Source organism: Colias croceus, chromosome 11 (genome assembly GCF_905220415.1).
Source record: "Colias croceus chromosome 11, ilColCroc2.1".
In the NCBI taxonomy this organism is placed as follows: domain Eukaryota; kingdom Metazoa; phylum Arthropoda; class Insecta; order Lepidoptera; family Pieridae; genus Colias; species Colias croceus.
Genome location: NC_059547.1, coordinates 2854473 through 2877568, shown reverse-complemented (window position 1 = coordinate 2877568; position 23096 = coordinate 2854473). Strand labels below are relative to the sequence as shown.

The following is a 23096-nucleotide window of genomic DNA, read 5'->3' as shown; positions in this document are numbered from 1 at the left end:
ATATCTATAGGAAATTATAAATAACACAGATTTATTAAAATTGTCCGTATTTAAGCAAAAAGGAACCACCCAGCAAACACGCACTTCTGAGATATCAAAGGATTTACAAAAACATTTGCAGCTCTGTTAGATGAAGTAAAATTAATATTTATTTTATTTAAATTCATTGATAAATTACTTATTTAAGTATGTGTATATAAATTTGCTCTGAATACTCTTAAACTTTCTAGATAATTAAGAAAATGTGCATGTGGTTCCTTTTAACATTTATCAATTGATAGGTTTTCTCTTATACAAAAAAGAACCACAACCCAGGGATTTAATGATATAAATGAAACTATGTATTTATAATATCGTAATAAAGCTTTAATTTAAAAGATATATAAAATAATACATATAGAGGATGTTTATTCGACGTAATCATCAAATTGGATTTCGAAATCCACCGTGTCTAGTCCATCTATGTGGTCTTCTATTGCATTATCACTAATAAGATTGTTATAAAAACTCTGTGCATATTGTGGAATGAGATGTAATATGGCCTGAATATCGCTTGAAGGTGAAGAAAGCTTCTCAAGAGGCATCGACGTATAAGGTTCTTCGTTATCTTCTGTAATAAAAAGAAAAAAGCTTTTAATTAAAACAATAAAGCCGCGTGGCTTTTATACGTAGATATATGACGACAGCAAAATATTATAAGTTCTTATAAAGCCGTGTCCCTACTAGACGACTAAGTATGTCGTATGGTACATGCGTCATGTACAAAAAACTGGCTAGGTGCGAGTTGGACACGCGCAACGAAGAGTTCCGTACCATCATCTATAAAAACGGCAAAAAAATCACGGCTTATTGTATGGGAACCTCTTAAATATTTATTTTATTCTGTTTTTTTAGTATTTGTTGTTACAGCGGCATCAGAAATACATCATCTATGAAAATTTCGATTGTCTAACTATCACAGTTCATGAGACAGAGGGACAGACAGACAGACGGACAGCGGAGTCTTAGTAATAGGGTCTCGTTTTACCTTTTGGGTATGGAACCCTAAAAATCACACGCAACAGTGACCAAACCTAGCAAAAAATTAATTAATAAACTTGTTAAAATTTTCAATTTCGCGGGCTATGGCCTTGTTCCGGTCAAAACAGTGGCAGCGCGACTTTTAAAATCAAACAAATAATTATATGCGCTGAATGTACTATACTGAATCTGAATCTAAAGGAACGTATTTTACCAAAATAGTAGGTAGGTACCTAGATCATCGACAGTTGTTTTTAAAACAGGGTTTAGTAGTTTCATCTCACAATGACAGATGAATCGTAACAAAATGACTCTTTCGACTCGCCTTCGTGAACAACAACAGTGTCGTTAAAATACGTAAATCCACACAGGATTCCTCTTGTACTTACTAATTAATGAACTATCTTTTTAAAATCACTCCACAATCGGGAATGAATCAAAAGTGGATAAAGCGTACATACCTGCATCTCATAGATTCAATAAGTACTTAAATGCATTAAATAAAACAACTTACCCGTTGTATCTTCATTATTATCTTCGGTGTTCGTCTCCAATGATTTTCTTACCAATTGCTTCCTTATTTATTTATTACTAAACATTTTCACATTTAATTTTAAAGGTAGGTAATTAACAAAAACAATAGAACTTACTTCGCGGAGAAAAAAAACGGCCGTCACGTATTCGAAATACTTCGCTGAATGTCACCTATAATGACAGATGTTCGACGTTTTACTTTAAAAATTGGAGTTTTGCACTTTGAGCTATTTAAGACGTAATGAAATACGTTGTTTAAAGATGAGAAGCATTCTGCATTGTGCACAAGTCAAGGCATTTGGTACCGTATAGCGATGATGGGTTTCAGGTTGTTTTACAATATTTATTTATGCATGATAGAACCGAATGCTTGTGGTTTTATTTTGCAATAAAAAATTACAATAAAATTATGAATTTATTTTACGCATAACCATACCACAGAAACCTGGTTCCATTTTGTGTATTAAAAATTATTGTTATTAATAGAAATATGTGTAATGTATTATGGTACCAAGTATGTGCGGATCTGTTTTGTATAAAATGACATGATAGTAATATCGTTTATTTGTTTGAACAAAGCAGTCCCGTGGTGCTGTGGTTCGGTTTTGCTTCATATGTATTATTCGTTGTTGCTGGTGGTTCCTTTCTGCTTTTAGTATACCTTGTTTCCAAGGTAAAAATCATGTGGTTCTTGTTTGTATAAGAATTTAGACCACTTTTAAATGAGTATTCTTCAAAAAACGTAAAAAAGCAAATTTGTCGAGTGGTTCCATTTTGCATAAATACGGACTAATGTAATGTTGCATTTAACAGGGGAGCACGCAGCTGGGCGCACCACTGCAAGTAGAAAGATTAGGATCTACATTTGTACCCTTTCAAGTTTTCAACGAGTATATAGAAGGACTCGCTACTTCAACGTATAAGTAAGTTTATCAATGTCACATTTATAGCATTTATTTCCATTTATTTTTGGTTTTGTGAAGTGAAACTTCTGTTGAGAGTAAAATTTCAAGGTCATGGCATCGGTGGTAAATTTTAAAAATATGTAATGACGATTCAAAAGTGCTTCTCGAAGAAGTCCAATTGAATAAATAAATGTTTGAGTTTGAATACCGTCACGTCATGAAGTTTCACTTCTGACACGTGTGCTCGGCACACACGTTATTTTTATCTATTATTTATCCTACTAGCTTTCTGCCCGCGGCTTCGCCCGCTTTGTCTAAAACCTAATAAATTATATAATACTAAAATCTTCCTCGAGAACCACTCTATCTATTAAAAAAACACATCAAAATCCGTTGCGTCGTTTTAAAGATTTAAGCATACATAGGGACAGAGAAAGCGACTTTGTTTTATACTATGTAGTGCACGTTTAGTTTTTAACCGACTTCAAAAAAAGGAGGAGGCTATCAATTCGGCCGGTATGTTTTTTTTATGTGTGTACACCGATTACTCCGAGGTTTCTGAACCGATTTACGTGATTCTTTTTTTGTTCGATGCGGGATGGTGTCGATTTTATTGTATTTGTAAATGTTGCAAGTGCAAGTTTGAAGTCGGTTGTTTTAAACGCAGTTATCACTTGTGCTTGCAATAAATGTATATTATTATAACCAAAATTTCCAGTGGTTCCGCGTACCACCTCCTAGAGCACAACTGCAACAGCTTCAGCGAGGAAGTGGCGCAGTTCCTGTGCGGCGGGCACGTGCCCAAGCACATCATCTCGCAGGCGGAACGGGATCTGCCGGCGCCATTGCGGATGGCCCTGACGTCCATGTTGGGGCAACTGGTCCCGGGGGGCACTCAGGTGTGATGATGTAGATGTAACACTATGTTATGAAGTGGTAGATATAGCTTAATTGTGATAATTCCATAGATAAACCTAACACTTGCAATTGTGAATTTTTGGTGCTTATTAGTGTAGTTGCCTAATTCTTGTGATGTGACGTACCAATAGCCTGTGTATGTATATAATATAACATATTTAAACAAAACCTATTCTAATATGCAGAAATATCTATTTTTTTAATTATGATGAAGCTTGTATTTCAACTCTTTCCAACCCAATCTGACCAATAACAATTTTTTGGCTTCTTTTTAGGCCGGTTGGAGAGCTTCACCGACCATCAGTGCGTACGTATGTCGCGCTTGTCATATGTATGGAAATTCATAAAACCGTTCATAGCTAGACCGACCATACGCACGCGTATGTCCATACATATGACAAGCGCGACTGACGTACGCACTGATGATCGGTGAAGCTCTGCAACCGGCCTAAGTTGTGTATGTAGAAGTAGATATAGCTAACGCTTTCTATTGTGAATAAATTTCTTACAGACAATGATATTATGAGTAAAAATGAAGATAGGTTATTAGCTCTTCAGAAGTAGCACGTCAAATGTGGCTAATTAACCACATGTTAGTTCGGTTGTCTCTTTTTCGCTCGCTATAGTTTAATCACGTCATCTTACTTTAACGTCTCTTTTGACGTCTTAAATAGTGTGTGCGTTTGAGCGCCCTTTTTGAAGAACGAAAGTTTGTTGGTAACCTGTCTAAATCTTTTTACTAATAATAATTGTATCATGTGTAGTGTCATGTATGTAGTAGCCGTAGATAAAACTAACACCTTCATATGTGTATTTCCTTACAGACATAACCTGAAATGAAGAATTTCCCGCGCTTCTTAGATCTAATACTACTAGCTTTAATTGTTGTTATATAAACATTACTAACATTTTCAGTTGTATATGTAGCCGTAGATAATCTAACACATACTATTGTGAAGAATTAGACATAACCTGATGTTTTTCCCGCGCCTTTTTAATGTAATAATAGCTTTAATTGTGATAATTCCATTGATAAACCTAAGGCTGGTTGCAGAGCTTGACCGACCGTCAGTGCGTACCGTCGGACCTGACGATACGCATCAACAATGTGTATGAATATGACACTAATGCGCATGACAATACGCGTGCGTATGGTCGGTCTAGCTATGAACGGTTTTATGAATTTCCATACATAATTATGACAAGCGCGACTGACGTACGCTCTGATGGTTGGTCAAGCTCTGCAACCGGCCTAACACTTGCAATAAAAGTAAATTTTTGGTGTTATTCAGTGTAGTTGTCTAATTCTTGTAATGTGACGTAGCCCTGTGTATGTGTATATATAATATGTTATAACACTTTTAAACAAAACCTATTCTAATATGCAGAAATATCTATTTTAATATTTTTGTAATTATGACGTAGCTTGTATTTCAACTCTTTCCAACCCAATCTGACCTATAACCATTTTTTGGCTTCCTATTAGGCCGGTTGCAGAGCTTGACCGACCATCAGTGCGTACGTCAGTCGCGCTTGTCATATGTATGGAAATTCATAAACCGTTCATAGCTAGACCGACCATACGCACGCGTATTTCCATACATATGACAAGCTCGACTGACGTACGCACTGATGGTCGGTGAAGCTCTGCAACCGGCCTTAGTGTAACGCTTACACTTATAGATCACCTTCAGTTGTTTATATCCCTGCGGGACATCCTGTTTATACCTAGTGATAATTCTATTAAAAATAACCTAAACTGACAAACTGAATGAACACAATGCATAATGTATTCGAGAAATCATCACGCGGCTAGACACGAAGGAAAGCAAATGCCCTCATAATTATACAGTATTTACCTAATTCGTCATAAACTAGCATATGCGAGGGCACGTGTTGAAACATACGCCATTGTCAAGTTTTAGAACATGTGCTTCAATTATGCCGACCATGTAAATAAACTAGCTTACCGCCAGCGGCTTCGCTCGCGTAGTCAAAGAAACGATGCATAGTTCTCGTTATCGTAGGATTTACGGGATAATGACCTATCCTATGTCCTTCCGGAGATCTCAAACTATCTCTGTACCAAATTTGAAGTAAATTCATGCAGTACTTTTTAAGTTTAGCCTGGACATACATATGGACAAACACAAAAATTCTAAAAAGTATATTTTTGGTTTCGGTATCTATTGTAGATCAGACGCTAATTAGTTTAAAAAAAAAAATTCAATGTACAGTTTTGGCTTTCCTACGATTTTATTATATGCACCAGTGATATTATGCCGAATTTGCGTATTCAATTGTTAGGTCTCAAGGTCTAGCTAGCATTATATTCCTATATCCTATCATTGCTATTCATAATTAAATTTGAAATACTTGCGCATTTATAATACGATTTATAACGTCATTCGTACATGCATATTTATAACGAAATTGAATATTGAAATTTGAAATCGTAAGGCTCAAAGTTATAATTTTTTTCCATCCTGTAACCACTATAAAGTGGTAATAAAATCTGGTAGACTATCCAGATTTAGTATTTATCATTCAAAGTTATCAGAAATTGAAGAAAGAGCGTAATAAATGTGCCAAGCACACGTCGTGACAGAAGTGAAACTTCTTTGGCAAGATTCAATCGTCGACTTACTCCATGACGTGACAGTATTGCCATTTTACTCTCAACGCGCCTAAAGAAGTTTCACTTCAAAAATGTTTTACAACGTAATTTTTATTAATCGGTATTAAAGTCATATAGTCGTTTTCAAATCAATGAAAGCCTTGGTTAAAATAGTCCCCGAATATTTAGTAAATTTGCAGACGTTTCGTATGAATAAAATAAAGTAAATTTTACAGAAAACGGCTTTGCAAAATTCGGAAAGTAGAAATGAGAACGATAGTGGCCCAAGTCGTTGCAATGATCACTAAATGCTGTTGTAAGTTTTAATATTCCTTATTTATTCTATATACTAGTTTGTTGCCCCGGATCTAATCAAAAAATGGACTTTAAAAATTTTACAGGATATATATCTTTATGCCAATTTATATGTGTTTCACCATAAATATCTACTTATATAATGTCTTTATATGTCTTATAGTCACCATATTCTTCCGAAACCGCTAAACCGATTCTCATGAAATTTTGTGTGCCTATTAAGTAACCTCACTAAGGTTGAAGCAAAACAACGTTTGCTGGGACTGCTAGTTATTTATACATATTCATATAAAGTTCATGTCGTCTGATGTGGACTAATAATCTATTTTATATCGGCTATTGGTTAGGATAAGAGCAGTGGTGGCTCAGTGGTGAGACCTCGGACTTCGAATCGATAAGTCCGTGGTTCGAGACCAGGCGAGCGCGCAGGAAATAAATTGATTTTTCAATTTATCTGCGCATGTTGTAACATCACCACTGCTCGAACGGTGAAGGAAAACATCGTGAGGAAACCGACATGTCGAAGAATTAAAAAGTTCGACGACATGTGTCATCCGCCAACCCGCACTTGGCCAGCGTGGTGGATTATGGCCTGTACCCTCATAGGAGGCCCGTGTCCCAGCATTGGGAACGTATATGGGCTGATGATGATGATGATGATGATGGTTAGGATAATGAATTTTCTATACTTCTATAACAATGCAATCGTTAATATTTTAAGAGTATATTAAAATATTACAGTTACCATCCTTATTTAATATAGCGACTCATAAAGTAGTGTAAATCATGTACAAATTCTTCATATAACATTTATAATATCATAATGTATATTAAGCTCATATAATATTAAGCAAATGAAGGCAACATTTAAAAACGACAAGCCCATTTTATTCCTATGTTTTTTAAATAAATAAACCTATCACGACTTTCTAAAAAACCGAATATTCAATATAGTTTTTTCAGTGTTTCCTTAACGCATTATCTAATAAGTTAATTAATATAGACATAAATAGTTAAATATATAAAAAACCTTCAAATATAAAAATTTTAACTCCATATTAATATATAATTCCTGAACCAGCATATTATTTGTTACTAAATATACCTAATATGTTTCTTTGTCTTCTTTTTAGTTCACAATAAATTGCTCATATTATTATAATATACTAATATGTGTACTGCAATTATTTTGAATAAAAATTTGTAATTTGTGTAACGGTTGTGTAGATAAGAGAAGCAATTAGTTTATGTAGCTAATGTAATATGTTACATATTTGATTTCTAAGTAAACCAGTTGAATTGAACCACTATTGTAGTATTTGTTTGCTTTGAATGACCAGAATATCATGATATATTATCAAAATTCAATATAATTACCTATTCACGCAGTAGACAAGGACAGAGTTATGTGTATCTTGCATCTCTGTCTCACATTGTAATTGACTAAACTTTTAATAAGATAATATAACATGGTACCCGATTCCTTATAACGATTTCCTGCATTATATATTAATTTTCTTGTAAATAAAATAATCTTTGTGCACTTATATATTATTATTTTTAACTTTAAGTAATTATGTGTATAAATAATTTACAATCAAATTGTGTCTTTATTACCCATCCTTCTAGGAAGTATCACTTAATTTGCAATGCAAAAATATAATATACTAATTATTACTTACGTTAATAGCTCCTAATTTGAAAACAATGTGTATTTTTAAAGTTCATTAATATGAATGTTGAGACATTCATAATAGATCATATTTTCGTATAGTGCGTTAACATAAAAAGGTATATGATATTAATCTAAATAAAAAATATAAAAAACTACCTGTTTTATTTATTCTTAAATGTCTGAAAAATAATTATCATTGAGATCTAATAATAAAAAAAAATGGTAATGCCCTTTATAAATGTTTAAATTTGAATTTAGGTTTTACTTTTCAATATACGTTATTGTTCATATACAATATACCTACATAGATAACTAACCCAATAGGTATTAGAAAATCTATTGTTATAGTGAAAAATATTCAGTACACCTTTTAAAATTATTAAAATAGACACAAATTAGGGTTACTGTAGAGTTAAGAATAAATTAAATAAATAAATTATATACCTCGAATATAAAGAGAAAATTATGATACTGTCTAACTTGCGCATACGCAGTTAGCGCAAAGGACAAAAATAACGATTCGATCATTTTTGTCTTCGTAGATAGAGACAGATATAGTACCGCAATCTCCTCTTAACTCGTAACTATGATAAGCTTTAATGATTTTAATACAAATTAAGACTATTAAATGAAGTTTAAGACTATTGTTACTACAGCTATTACGTATACGATAGTCCTTTATACAGCATTTATGACAAAGTGAATTCATTGAGAAATTTCCCCACTTAATATTCAGAATTAAGAAAAAAGCAGTATGAAAGCTATCTATAAAAATAAAGTAGGCAGCATATTTATTGCATGGTGTGTTCACTTTCAATAAGTTATTAATATAATGTGTACATGTCTGTCTTATTGTCACTAAATGCGTATGAAATAATTATAATATTTACCAAGTAAAGTATATTGTATACAATATATTATATTCTATAGAATGTATGATTTTGTCATTAATGAAAAAATACTGATGAATGAATAAACAACTATGTCCAAAATACTTATACTAATTTTATCTGCGTTAATCAGATATGGCCAATTGATGTCAATCCGACTTGAATAATATACTGCTCTTATTAATAAATTCCGATATTAACTCCTTCTGTGTTTTCAGGCGGTGTATGCAAATGGAGTTCGCCACAGCCGTCAAGACAGTCCAGAATATCTAACGCTCAATAACCAAATCGAAGAAGCCAGGTAATACCAAGATTATTTAATTTTTTTTCCACTTTTTTTATGAATTTAACTATCACACAATTGAATCATATTAATATTATGTACTTTTACTAAGAATCATCCGGGTAAAACGATACAATTTTCAAATACTTTTCTACGGTGGCTCAGACGCCCTTTTCTTAGTCTTAGTAGTTTCCATTCTTTACCCACCCTAAATACTTTCCTTATCCCTGACCCTTTAAAAGCAGGCTGTAACGAATTTGCAGAGACAAAAGGGTGGTGATCGCTTACGATTAGGCAAAGTTAGCTCGGATGTCCGCTCCAAAATAAAAGAAAAACGTAAAATAGTTATAATGTTTTCATACATAGGTATCGTCCAAATCGTCTGCATTCTTTACGCATTGCTGCTACTGGGTTCTGTGCGTTTATTTTGTTACTGCGATCATCGAGATTTTATCGAACGTTACATAGAAGGCTTCAAACGTAAATAATGTTTAAGTTTTTATTACTAGAGATAATATGAATGGTTTCTAAATTAAAAGGCTATGAAAATCACAATACAATCGCTGTAGACCTCATTTCTTCTACTCTTTCGTAGTGTTATATTACAATTTGTTTAACTAGAACTACCCTTTTATTAACGAAGGTAATATAAATTACGTAAACAGGAAAAAAGTATTCATTTTCTACTTCAAATAGCGATAATTTCATATATATTACAAAACAATTGTCACGTAGGTCCAACGGATCGGATCACGTGGCGTCGCTCCGTGCTGCGGCTGCGGGACTCGCAATGATACTGCGCGCTGCGAACATTTACCGCGTCCTTCGTACCACACCGCGTGATCAGTCGAGACCGTTCTAGAATGTTCTATGATTCGAAATTTGAAATTGTAACAGCTACATTCCATATTGAAAAGTAAATAAACATTGAAAAGTGATTGTGCGTTGTTATTTGTAGATTTTTTTTTCCAGTAGTTAGTTACATTTGAATTTTTCATTCAACTTACGAAATAAAAGCCAAAACTCAGTTATCAGCAGTTTGTAAGCACATACCTACTCTAGGACAAATATTATAACCGTAACTATCAGTGAATATGAATCTAATAGGTATTCAAAAAGATAAAGATAAAAAAGAGTGTGTGTACTTAGGTACACGCGTTAGAAGTTATACTTCTTTTGCGGTAGGGAAAAAAGTACTAGAATATACAACTTGAAAATAGTTATCAATTATCATACCACCTAGAATTAACTTAATGCTGTTAAAAGGTGTCGGTGTGCGCGCGCATCGTAAAAATTCACTCTCATAATTTTTCAACATCGCTCCAAAAGAAGTATAACTTCAAAAAAAATATCAAGCATATTTGAAAACCTATGAATGTTTTGTCATAGGATAGTGTCTCAAGAACTAGACGCAAAGAGGAACACAATAGCAGAGAAGGTGGCGAGGAAGGAACGGAAAAAGGAGAAGAAACGGAAGAAGCTGCGCGAACAAGGCGGCACTGGGGATGATGCTGATGGTAAGTTATTTAATATATTACTAGCTGCGCTTCGCCGTTTCGCTCGCATGGCTCCGCTCCTGTTAGCCTTCCTCGATAAATGGGCTATCTAACACCGAAATAATTTTGCAAATCGGACCAGTAGTTCCTGGGATTAGCGCGTTCAAACAAACAAACTCTTCATCTTTATAATATTAAGTATGGATTTAAGTTTTAACTAGCTTTTGCCCGTAGCTTTGGATAAAGGATGTTTCCAGTTAAAAAGTAGTCTATATTACTAGCAAAAATCACATCTCCGTTGTGACGTGAAATAAAGACAATTAAGCTAACCCCCTTTAATATTATGGAGGTGAATATTATAAAACATAAGTTAAATAGCAATATTCTGCCTTCTGAGATACAGGTAAATACGTAGTTCAGAAGGCAGAGCAATATTGTAATGTTATATTTGAAGTTGCTAATAATTTTTTTTTTATACATAGATATTATTTTTTTATTTTTTTTTATACTTACATAGATATTTTTTTATTTCTTTTATACACAATTATGATAGACAGACGTGCAAAGATTATTGAATTGAATCAGAAAAGAATTCAAATTTTACTGAATTTATATGCCTGATGCATATTAATTCAGTGGAAGTGAATGATAAAAATATAATCGAAAAAAAGGTAAGAAAACAGTTTGAAAAATGTTTTCTATTTTGAGTATTACTTTATCTAATTTTAAAATTTCAATCTATTAGACACCAACTTTCTATGCGTAGGTATCTAATGTTGGCCCTCATATCTTAAACACCTATAATATATTAGCTATTATGAAATTATCGATCATTTCCTATCACATGACGTCCTATACTAATCGATCTAATCAATAAACGTGCAAGCGCAAAACGTGATCATAAAACAAAGGTGACGATTGAAATCTTTATAGAACAACGAGCAACGCTAGACAAATGTGATCGACCTCGTCTATTTATTCCCTGACCAGTTGAACGCTCCTCAAATAGGCCGCGACTCGACACCCTATCGCCTGCTCCAAATACGCATATAATCTTAACATCACTTAAGAATTATAAAAATGCATGCACATCAAAATGTTTTCCAATTTATGAATGTATGGGGTATGCCAGGGTTCGTGTTTAGATTGAACGATTATAAATATAATTGCGATGAGGCATCGTCCGCTTGTTTTTGGCACGTTGCCAAAACGGAGCGAACATGAGGCAGTTTCCTCGCGGCAAGAGACCTGTTACCATCACTTGGTGACTCGTGGCTACTTGAAGGTAGGTCAGGTGGTGAGCAGGTGGATTTGTGGATGGAGTTATTTTCGGCGCAACGTGGGCCGTACACGTGTTCGCTGGAATAGTTCGAAGTCAACACTATTGGGAAACCGTTCCAAACCGGTGCCGTGATCTATTTGAGGTGTCGCTCTCTTCCCTTCTGTCCAGTTGTCGTGCATATTACTTTGTATATAAATTAATTAGTGCAAGTAAGTTGAGAACACGTGGAAAGTAAATCGTTCTTTTTATCTGTTTGTTTGAACTAATGTTGGAACGTTCATGTTCCAGTTGTAGTGAATAGAAAGCAACTTTAAATAAAACGCCCGAAATATCTTCGAATAAATGTCTTCGCGAAGATATTTATCTAGTGTACGAAATTGATTGGGTTCGTTTAATTCGTGATTTTCTTTTGCCGGTAAGATCTATTTAATGTAGGCGCGACAATTTCTGCTGTGTTTAGGAATTGTTATTGACCAAAGTAGTATTACAATTAAATGCATTAAATATACTCTAAGACTTAGATTGTATTCGAAATAAGCAGCTTAAAAATCAATTTTTGTTTATATAATTTATTTTTCGGTTTGGAACGGGTGCTTGTATAGTTTTAGCGCTCGATTATATTTTTATTATTGAAGCTTGCGAAATCATGTAGAAACAACGTTATAAATCTGTTAATAAGATTTATTCATTTAATGTTCAACTTCTCTATCCAGCTTCTCGATCAACCACCATTCATCCCTATAAACATTTAAAACAGTATTTCCATTTTACTCGTTTTTAAAAACACTCAAAATTCAACCGTATCGGGTATTCACACAGAAATGGCAGAAGCAGTAGAAGCCGTGGAGCCCAGAGAGCCAGTGTCCCTAGCTGGACCTAGCTCTCGGGACCTTGAAGTGGAGGCAGAGGAACGTCGTGCTGAAGAACAAAAGAAAAGGTCCAGGGATCCACCAGTTGTTTACAGGGATATTGATGTAAGTCTGTGGTTGAATTGTGATCTTAATCAATTGAAAATAAGAACTATATTTATAAAAGTAATTAGATAGGTTGACGTCTTTAATAGAATAGAGTTCTCATTGAAAGTGAAAATAACAACTATTACGCGTGAAAAGAAATCAATCGCAATAAATGGGTGTTGATAATTAAAACAGAAACATTTGTAAAACTTTTATACTTTGTAATTAATTAAAAGCTCGTCTTAAAGGATTATAAAAGTCATTTTTTTTTAAACGAAATCGCATTTCCAGTTTTAAGTATTCAACATTTTTATTTTTTTATATTGCCATGTGAAATCATCGTTTGAAAAGTTTTTATAGATACTCTTACAAAGTATAATTTGGCAGGATATGAATAAAATGTTTTACGACGACTACTTTATAGCTGAGCACATGTTTATGCACTCGTTAATGCATCCGAGTCATTTCGTTATTTTCAATATCAAGTTTAAAGATGGCTCTAATGCGTAAGATATTTCGTACATAGACTTATTCATGTTTATTTATATGTGTGATGTGAGTCTCGTAAACATGTTTTGGCGACTTTTGGGAGTTTATGACCAATATGGTTTCCATGTGCCAACATTTCTCCAGAATATTTCCATCGTATGGTTTATGTATATCATATTATGTATATGTAGACTCAGATTAAATAAATATAATCTAGATACATTAAATTGAAACATCCTCTTTTTATTTTTTTATAAAAAAAATTGTATGTTTATTGTTTACTTTTTGAACAATAAAACCTTTATTTATTTGTTCTAAATTCACAAAATGTTAAATAAATGATGCTCTGAATCATTTACCCTTAATTGAATGGCATTATGCTTATTTACAGGGCGCACAAGAATTTGAAGCGTTCGCGAAAAATCTAGAAGGTGTCGAACTTTCGCCTGAAGAAAAGCAAAGTCTTGATGAATTACAGCAGTACCTCGTTCAGGGTGAAGGTAGCTGGGTGCTTGGGGATGACTTTTTAAGTTTTATTGGTAAGTATACTGCAACGTGACACCAAAATATTTACCCAGTATAAATGTTTACATTTTAGACATTTAATTTAACACTAGCTTCCGCCCGCGACTCCGTCCGCGCGGAAAAATTAAGAAAAATTACGATTCATTTTTTTCTACGTATTTTTTCGGGTATAAAAAGTATCCTTTTTTATGCCCAGGATAATAAGGTATAATTATACCAAGTTTCATCGAAACCGACCCGTTAGTTTTCACGTGATGCCTTCACATACAGACAAAAAAATTTTTAATCACATATTTGGGTTTGGTATCGATCCAGTAACACCCATATGCTATTTATTTTTTCAATATTTTCATGGTACAGAATTGACCCTTCTACAGATTTATTATATTATGTATAGATGATATTATTCCTTAAATGTATTTTACATATTTTTGAAAGAAGATATTTACGAAGTTATTGTTCACATAGGATAACTATTTATTATTGAGTACGTATTTTAATGACTCTTTGTGATGAAATCTACATCCAACTAAATTTTTTCATAAAAATTAATTTAATTAATGGCGAACATAAAATTATGAATGTTATTTGTATACCAAGTGCAGCATACTATGTTACGTGTAAAACGTGTTTTGCTTTGTTTGTCTAAAAAATAAAAAAATAAAAATCATACAAACTGTTTTATAATCCTAAAGGTCAAATTAACACCGTATGACGCTGGTATACATAAATTTCAAATGCATTCCCATTTCCCCCATCAGGTCGCATCCTCTCCGACCCGAGCATCTCCAGTTCAGCTCGTATAAGCGTGCTCCGTTGTTTGGCCGCAAGTGCCCTGCGTGATGATGTGTCTCTAGTGCTGCATCAGGACAGACGTCAACACGCACTGCTGGGCTATGCACATGGGATAGATGCACTGCCTCTGGAGGAGCAACATGCTTTGGCTCTGTTTGTAAGTATTTTGGTTTATTTGTACCTTTTATAAGGTACATTTGGTCATAAAGTCTAGGTTAGTTGGTATAAGCTCGTCGCTGTGATGTATCTCTAGTGCTGCATCAGGACAGACGTCAACACGCACTGCTGGGCTATGCACTTGGAATAGATGCTCTGCCTCTGGAGGAGCAACATGCTTTGGCTCTGTTTGTATTTAGATAAGAAATTTATCTACACTAATATTATAAAGAGGAAAACTTTGTTTGTTTGTTAGATTGTAATGAATAGGCTCATAAACTACTGGACCGATTTTAAAAATTATTTCCCCATTTGAAAGCTACATTATCCACGAGTAAAATAGGCTATATATTATCACGCTAAGACCAACAGGAGCGGAACCACGCGGGTGATACCGCGCGGCACAGCTAGTACAATATATATCTATAATGGTTCGGATAAATATGAAGTTAAAAAGTGTGATTTAATTAAAGCTTTTGATAATATACACAATAGTAGAATGAAATATTGTTTAAATTGAAAATAAGTATATCAACTATTATTAATGAACCTATGTTAATAGTTTTAAATCTTATAATTATAAGAACAAAATTTTTGTGTGCTGCGTCATTAGATAATTATGTAACAAGGTGTTCCACCAGGATCTATTCTAGGTCACGTATTTGTCCACAGATGTGCAATCTGTTTGAAAACACGTCGTCATCAGAATGGCTGCTGTACATCAGTGAATGGGAACATCGTGGACATGCGCTGTCGAATATCAGAGTTACTACTAAAGTAAGTAAACATCATAAATAAAAACTTATTTTATGAAAACAAATGAAAAGAAATTTTTATGAATGTAAGATTTTTCATCGAGAGTACAAGAGAAATAATAATTTAAAATAAATCTCTGCAACTGCAAATATTTTCAATCTATATGAAAGAGAATTAAAAAGAAATGCGAAGTTTTTAATAGGTAAAAATCCTTGGTATAATAATTTAAAAATATTAATTTAGTAGGTTAGAATTGTAATAAATTCAACAAAAAAATGTAATAGCGATATAATTGTCGTGTTAATGTATAGGGAACAAATTTAATTTAAACCTTATAAAGTAGTTTATTTAATTCATTACATACTTTTCTGTTAAGGTATGCGTCCAATGCATGCTAAGCGAACAAACAGAGCTACGTGAGTGTGGAACAGCCCTACTATATAACATCGCCAGCAAGGAGGTAAAGACCGTGGTCTGTATCCTGATGTATTATTATAGCTTAGCTTTATGTGTGTTACTTACTTTAGATTTATAATTATTGATTTCTGGCTATTGTTGAATTATTTATGGGCAAAGAAAAACCATAAAATGTAAGATATGGAAATTTTAAATGTCATGTCAATATCTATAGGTCTTTCTTCTCGACGACTTCAAAGTTTAATTTTTAATTGAGAACATTTGCTTTAATGATTAAGAAACATGAACATAAAATTCTCATTGATCAGTAAAATATTTGTCACATATCTTACTGCTTTGACAAAAATAAGAACATTAATAATCACTACATAGTATAAAACAAACTCGCTTTCTCTGTTCCTTTGTATACTTAAATCTTTTAATCTACGCAACGAATTTTGATGCGGTTTTTTTAAATAGATAGAGTGATTCAAGAGGAAGGTTTTAGTATATAATTTATTAGGTTTTAGACACAGCGGACGAAGCCGCGGGCGGTAAGCTAGTATGCTTATAAAATACGAATCATTATTGAATAAAATACCATTTAAATTATTGGTATTCCGTTAAAAAATACAAAAAAATGGCGCGGTAAATTTATTCTAAAACATATCTGACAGTAAATTTTTTCCGTAAAATTTAAAAAGAAATGCCGCAATGAATCTATTTACTGAATCAACCTTTACTATTTATAAAATTATCACTACAGATACAACATAATAAATATTAACACTACAGTTTTCATTGATATTAATTGAACAGGCGTTATCTCATATTTTTTAATTAAATAACACATCATATCAATTTCCATGACATACAAAATCCTATGTCTAGATAACGTGAAATTTCCTTTGGCGCAGCGAACCGATGGTAATCTAAATATTTTACGTCTGTTTGTAAAAATGCGTGTTTTATGGACTTTAAGTATATAGGTATCTGCGCAATTATTATATAATTAAAGATTAGATAAATTATAATTTACGCATATAATACAGCCTCGTGTATGCAGTTTATGGGTTGAATTTTATGGGGACATGTATTTTCTTCGACATTATACATATATCCTAGTTCTTTAAAAATCACACTGATACAAACCTAACTTGCTTTAACATGATAAAATTATGTTTTTGTTAGGTCTATCGCTTCTTATAACAGTCCTTTTAGGTATTTTAATGCCTGAAAAACAATTTAGGCCTTCCTTTGACTTTACATAACCCCTTTGTTCTCAATGGTATCGCTGAGACAATCTACCTCTTACGTGCTTTTGTGATAATATTGACCAATTGTTTTTAAAAATTACAAAGATGCAATCACTTAACTTACTCTGTGTCTAAGTCTTCCTTTAGTTTTGGCTTCTTCTATATTTTAATGTCTGAAATAACATTGACTCCTCCTTTGGCGTGTCATCATTGTCTTGGTCCAAAATCGTAACACCGCATTGCTTCGATATGCCTTAACGTTCGTGATTTAACGTTTTGTTTTCAAAATCTTACTGATTTGTTTTAATGGTCTAAGATCCAAACATAAGGCGAAATTCAACGGCGTGATAATAGAATGAGACCAATTTTATAATAAATTTAGTCTATTAAAAAATGTATTAAAATGGGTTGACTGGGAAAATCCTGGACAGGACATTTTTAATGATTAAAAAAAACATTTTTTTTAAATTAATTGCAGTATCAAGATAATAAAAAAAATATATAATAGACTTAAAGTATGAAACCTACAGAATGTGCAGTTATAGTCGTTTTCTAATATTTACCGAGACAAACGGCTAGGTTGGCAGGTATAAACAGGTATGTCGGTACCAGTTATTTTCACTTGATAGGATGATGAAAAAAACAATTATTTAAGCACTGTTTTATTACAAAATTGTTTTATTATCTCGAAACTGCACTTAATAAAAAATTAAAATAAATGTTTTTTTTTTAATTCATTAAAAATGTGCTGTCCAGGATTTTCCCAGTCAACCCATTTTTAATACATTTTTAATAGACTAAATTAATTATAAAATTGGTCTCATTCTATTATCACGCCGTTGAATTTCGCCTTATGTTCGGATCTTAGACCATAATGTCTGTGATAACATTAGATCTTTCTATGGTTTCTATATTTTGCTTAGTTCCTTATGTTATTTCTTATCGCTAAAGAACTACGATGTCCTAAAACGTAGAACAATGTCTGTATTTCTGTAACAACCCTAATGACTTTACCATTCTATTTTTTAAAATCACACTAATTCTGTAACGTGTTTGATTCTGAGATAAAATTGAGATTTGAGACCTTCACTTCTATATTTTGCTTTTTTTCGTTTAAACTTCGTATAGGTAAGTAAGTATAATGTCCTTTAACATGTGACAATGTTCGTAACAAACCTCATTACTTTGCCATTCAGTTCAAAATCATACTGATTCTTTAACTTGTCTTTTAATTCTATTGACTTTTCAAAATTTGCTTGGTTCGATGGTATCGCTGCAGAGCTGTATATCTTTCAGCGGTTGGGGTTAGGCGGGAGCATTCGTAAGCAGCTGCCAGCTCAAGCCAAGTTTAAGGTAAAATGCCAGGAAACATTATATGTATGTATGTCTATTGTTTTTCGGTGTCTGTTCGGTTTGGTTTCGTATCGTGATTCATGAGGGTTGTAAATAATAAGGTAGTATTTGAATCGAAAGAAATTAAAACATAATATGCGATAATGCGACGAACTAAAATCTAAATAAGTTCGAATCATATTGATATCGGTATCAAAGTTTTTAACAAGATTAAACTGGATGTTCTGTTTCTTATTGCAATACCATACCAAGTACTCTGTACTATCCGAGCATGGCTGTAATGTTTAAATCTAATATTAATTTATATCAGCAGTTTATCTAACTTATGTACTTATTGCTTTTCTTTGTATAATAATTTTCTAATTATACACTAATATTTTTAATGAACTTATGCTTTGAACTAAATGACCTATGTTTCGAGCTTTTTCTGAAATCAGTAGTCCCTATGAAATCCAAGTCTATCGGTCTCACTTTTATTCATTTTATCATGGTATCGGTGTTTTATTGGGCCATAATAATTGAATACGTATCATATATCCAGTAAGATATCCATCTGCCTCAGGAACTATGAATATTTGAAATAATAAACACTTTTATATAATATGTATTTACGCATTACAATTAAGACTTTTGTAACAAATTAAGAAGGAAGTAAAGTAACATAATAGAGTACTTAATAGTACAAATATTAGACAATGTAATTTTAACAAACAAGTTCTAAGAAACGTTCATTTAAGCGATATCTATTTGTTTGCCTGCCAATCTGTGTTAGATACACACACACTGGGAAGTGTCCTGTTTGGTGATGTGATTAATGTCGTACAAATAAATAGTTATTTCGACAGAAACGTTTTGGGCCAGCTTCTTTGTTTAATTAAGTATTTTGTAGATGACTCGATGATATGATAGGTTAGGAAGAAATAGACAAAACGTAAAATTGTGATATGATTAATATCATCAATTTACCATGGATAGATCAAATTCGTTAGTTAGGAATTGAATCTAAGATAATGGAGACAGATACAGCAAGTCTCTAATAGCCATTGAATATGTTTACTTCTATTAACGTAGAAGACCGTTTCATTGTGTCCAAGTCTTTAAAATGGTTCATTTTTGTCTACAACTTTACTTATCGATTCTTCTGAAGTTTTTCTTTCATCATAGTCTCATTTACATATAGGGATATTACTGTACATGCACTAAAAGTTAACAATGTTTGAATAATACTTATTTAAACGCAAATTGTTTTGTCGTAACATTAGGTTGCATGCAGTTGTATTGAGACGTAATATAAAGTGACGAGCATATTTTGGAAAACACGCGAGAAGGAATCCCATGGCCATGAAATGAACAAGTACAAAACGTTATCAAGTCAACAATTTAATTGCGTTATAAATTATGTTTGTTTTTGTTTAATGTACTTTATGGCTTAAAGGCGTTGTTTCGTATTAATAGCTCATGAACACGGGCTGAAATAGCGTATCTATATAATGATTGAATAGATGTATTGCGATTGGTCTTGAACTTGGTTTATAGCCTTGCTGGAACTGTTATCTTAACACCTAACATCCTTAGGCATTCGGATTTCTTCATATATACCTATACAACAACTAACAAAATAACATACATGCATAATTAAGTTGTTAAAAAGTGTTGCGGTTGAAAAAGTCCAGGCTCAACAAATGGTAAATTTGTTCTGCCAGAAACAAAATAAATCAAGAGCCCACGACGCGACGGCCAGACTTTCCTTTCTTTAGGAAAGTTGAAAGTTTCTCTGTATATATTGTCTCCGATACAGATAAGCAAAAGAAGAAAAACAGTAATACTAAACACTAAACACAAAAATAATAATCAACTAAACGTTGATTACTTAACATTTTTGTCATATAGAGTATGTCGCGTAGTGATAATTGCATTAAGGTAAAAATAGAAACAAAATAAAGAACAACGAAAATTTTATACTTCGAGGAGTCTTACGAAAATATTTACAAAGAATGCAATTCATATAATCCTGCTATTGAAGGAGTTTTGTGCATTATTAGCGTTTCCATTTCTCTTTCTCTAAACCGTATTTTTCTTCATTTCTCTATACATAAAAGGCATTATCCCCATTAAATATACTACGTAATATAATATGTTAATTGTAAATCATTTATTTGTTCGGAACAAGTTATAAAATTGTATCATTTTCGACAACAGGGCGACAGGGGATTACCTTTGTTGGTACGTCAATTAAGAAACTTTACGACGTGCGTCTTTTATTTACATTTCATAAAAATATAACCGCTTTTAATGAAAGAGTTCAATGTTAGTTTACTGTCGAGCTAATCAGATATGTTCAAATGTCATTCATGATTTTTTTTATGTTCTTGTTTATTTGGTTTAAAGTACTTTGCTTCTTTTTGGCAAATATGATGTATTTAGTGGCGAATGTTTTGTTTGCTATTTCGTCATTACCTCCCCGCAATCAAATCAGTATAATAATTTTGGAGTTTCATAACATATTGAATTTTAAAGAAAATGAAATGTCTTTATGCATATTATATGTCAGAAGTGAAACTTCATTGGCAGGATTCAAAGATACCAGAATCGTCGCCTTACTCCATTACGTGACGGTATTGCCATGAAATGGCGGTATTGCCACGTCGCCACCTTGAAATACTCTCCACGCGCCTAAAGAAATTTCACTTCAAAAGACTCGATCCCACCCAGTATTGCCAAAAGATATCTCTGCGAATGTCCCCTCCACAGGTGTTCGACGAGGTATGCGTAGAGCTGGCAATGGCAGCTCTTCAGCTGACCCAATGGGCACCGGCTGAAGAACATCTCTGGCGTACTATGACTGCTCTGGCCAGACTCGCGCAGCACTCTGCTGAAGTGCCGCAGTTGATAGCAATAGTTGGCCCAGACCCAAGTGCTTACAGGTACGAAAAAATAGGTTTTTAGGTTCACAGGTGTACGTTGAACTAATGCTATGGTAGTTGTTCAGCTAACCCAATGGGCGCCGGCTGAAGAACAGTAGGACCCGATCCGAGCGCTTACAGGTATGAGATACTTTTTTAATAACTCAAACAAAACTCAAACATTTATTTATTTAATTAGGCCTCTTCTAGAAGCACTTTTGAATCGTCATTACATATTTTTTTTACATTTACCACCGATTCGGAAATTATCTATTAAGAAGAACCGGCAAGAAACTCCATAGTCGCTCTTTTAAAATCATGTCGATATAAAAATTTAGGTTTACATAATTATAGGAGAAATATTATTTACTTTGCAATTTTAAACTTGCTTTCTAGTGAAATACTTACCTAGTATAAAGCTACAAATTGATATTACATTTATAATTTGTACAGTTCATGGTTTATCTGCGAAATAGTTCTTTCTTTTGTTTATGTTAAAGAAGACGGTGGTTTTTATGTTGTTCGTGCTGCGTTTTGAACTTTTGAATACAATAAAAAATAAAAACAGTTATTTTTAAGTCTTTTGAATGAAAAAAAGAAGAAATTCGAATATCTCGTTTTGGCGGCAATAAACTCTCAGAGGTCACTAAACCTATTGAAAAGTGACGTAGACCGTACGAAATTATTGACTTGCATTGAAATTAAAACACAAAAAATACAATGTGAGTGAAATATGTAATTGCATATTGAGTGAAAATCAAAGGAGATTTAGTAATGGTACAAAAATAAAACTGTTATTATATTTATTTTCGAAAAAAAAATATTTTCTGAAAATTAATGCCTACTGCAATAATAACAATGATCACATCTCAAGATACTATTTTTATTCGTTTGTTGCAGAGGTACGAGCGCTCGTGTAGACGAACAGATAGATTTAATCATGAAGAAAGTCAAGTAATGGGATCTTTTGGTATTTAATTTTTTATTGTTAACATCGTTTTAATTTATTATAATATTGTAATTTGTTGTAATTTATTTCATAGCTTTTAATTAATGTCCCTCAAGCTCATAATATTCGTCTATCAAATATGTAAATTAAAATTTATTTATATAATATATTGTACTGAAAGTTAATATGTACTCTAGTGTAAGTACCTGAGGAATTGTTTAGTATAAATATAATGATTGTTTATGTGCATTTACTGTATGTGTATACAATAAACATCGGTTGTATAGAATAAATATGTTGGTATTAATATATTGTTGTTTTATTAAAGCCGAAAGTAATAGAAATAAATTACATATTTAACATTGCTTAAGTCTAATTGGAAGCGAAGCGAAAACATTTAAGATTAGGGATTGTTATTTTTTTTATTTAAATAAAAAGAGCGATAGAATATAATAAATATACTATGGCGATATTAAGAAATACTTTAAAAAAAAAAAGATTAACTTCTATAAATGTCAATGACAATAATAATTAATAATATTTTCTTCTGTTTCATAAGTAAGTTGGTTATATCGTTGAACGTACCTTGCAATCATTAAGATTTATTAATGAAGGGCGTAAAAGCTT

The 23096-nt window shown here is 32.6% G+C and overlaps 1 protein-coding gene and 1 long non-coding RNA gene across 4 annotated transcripts in view; both read left to right on the top strand.

Annotated features, from left to right (window-relative positions):
• Nucleotides 1-22778, top strand: part of LOC123695586 — a 30182-nt gene extending 7404 nt beyond the window's left edge. For 2 of the 3 annotated variants that reach the window (XM_045641482.1, XM_045641483.1), the window contains exons 4-14: nt 2368-2477; nt 3178-3358; nt 9093-9175; nt 10547-10674; nt 12755-12909; nt 13772-13919; nt 14667-14857; nt 15529-15633; nt 15989-16084; nt 21369-21541; nt 22421-22778. In XM_045641482.1, the coding sequence (XP_045497438.1) occupies nt 2368-2477; nt 3178-3358; nt 9093-9175; nt 10547-10674; nt 12755-12909; nt 13772-13919; nt 14667-14857; nt 15529-15633; nt 15989-16084; nt 21369-21541; nt 22421-22478 (1428 nt within the window). In that variant the 3' untranslated portion in view covers nt 22479-22778. Of the gene's footprint in view, nt 1-2367; nt 2478-3177; nt 3359-9092; nt 9176-10546; nt 10675-12754; nt 12910-13771; nt 13920-14666; nt 14858-14964; nt 15049-15528; nt 15634-15988; nt 16085-21368; nt 21542-22420 lie in introns of all 3 variants that reach the window. The other variant, XM_045641484.1, reaches the window with a different exon arrangement.
• On the top strand, nt 9267-10095 carry LOC123695588. The gene is made up of 2 exons (XR_006751951.1): nt 9267-9637; nt 9893-10095. It is a non-coding gene; the product is annotated as an uncharacterized LOC123695588 (long non-coding RNA).
• Nucleotides 22779-23096: the final 318 nt, after the last annotated feature.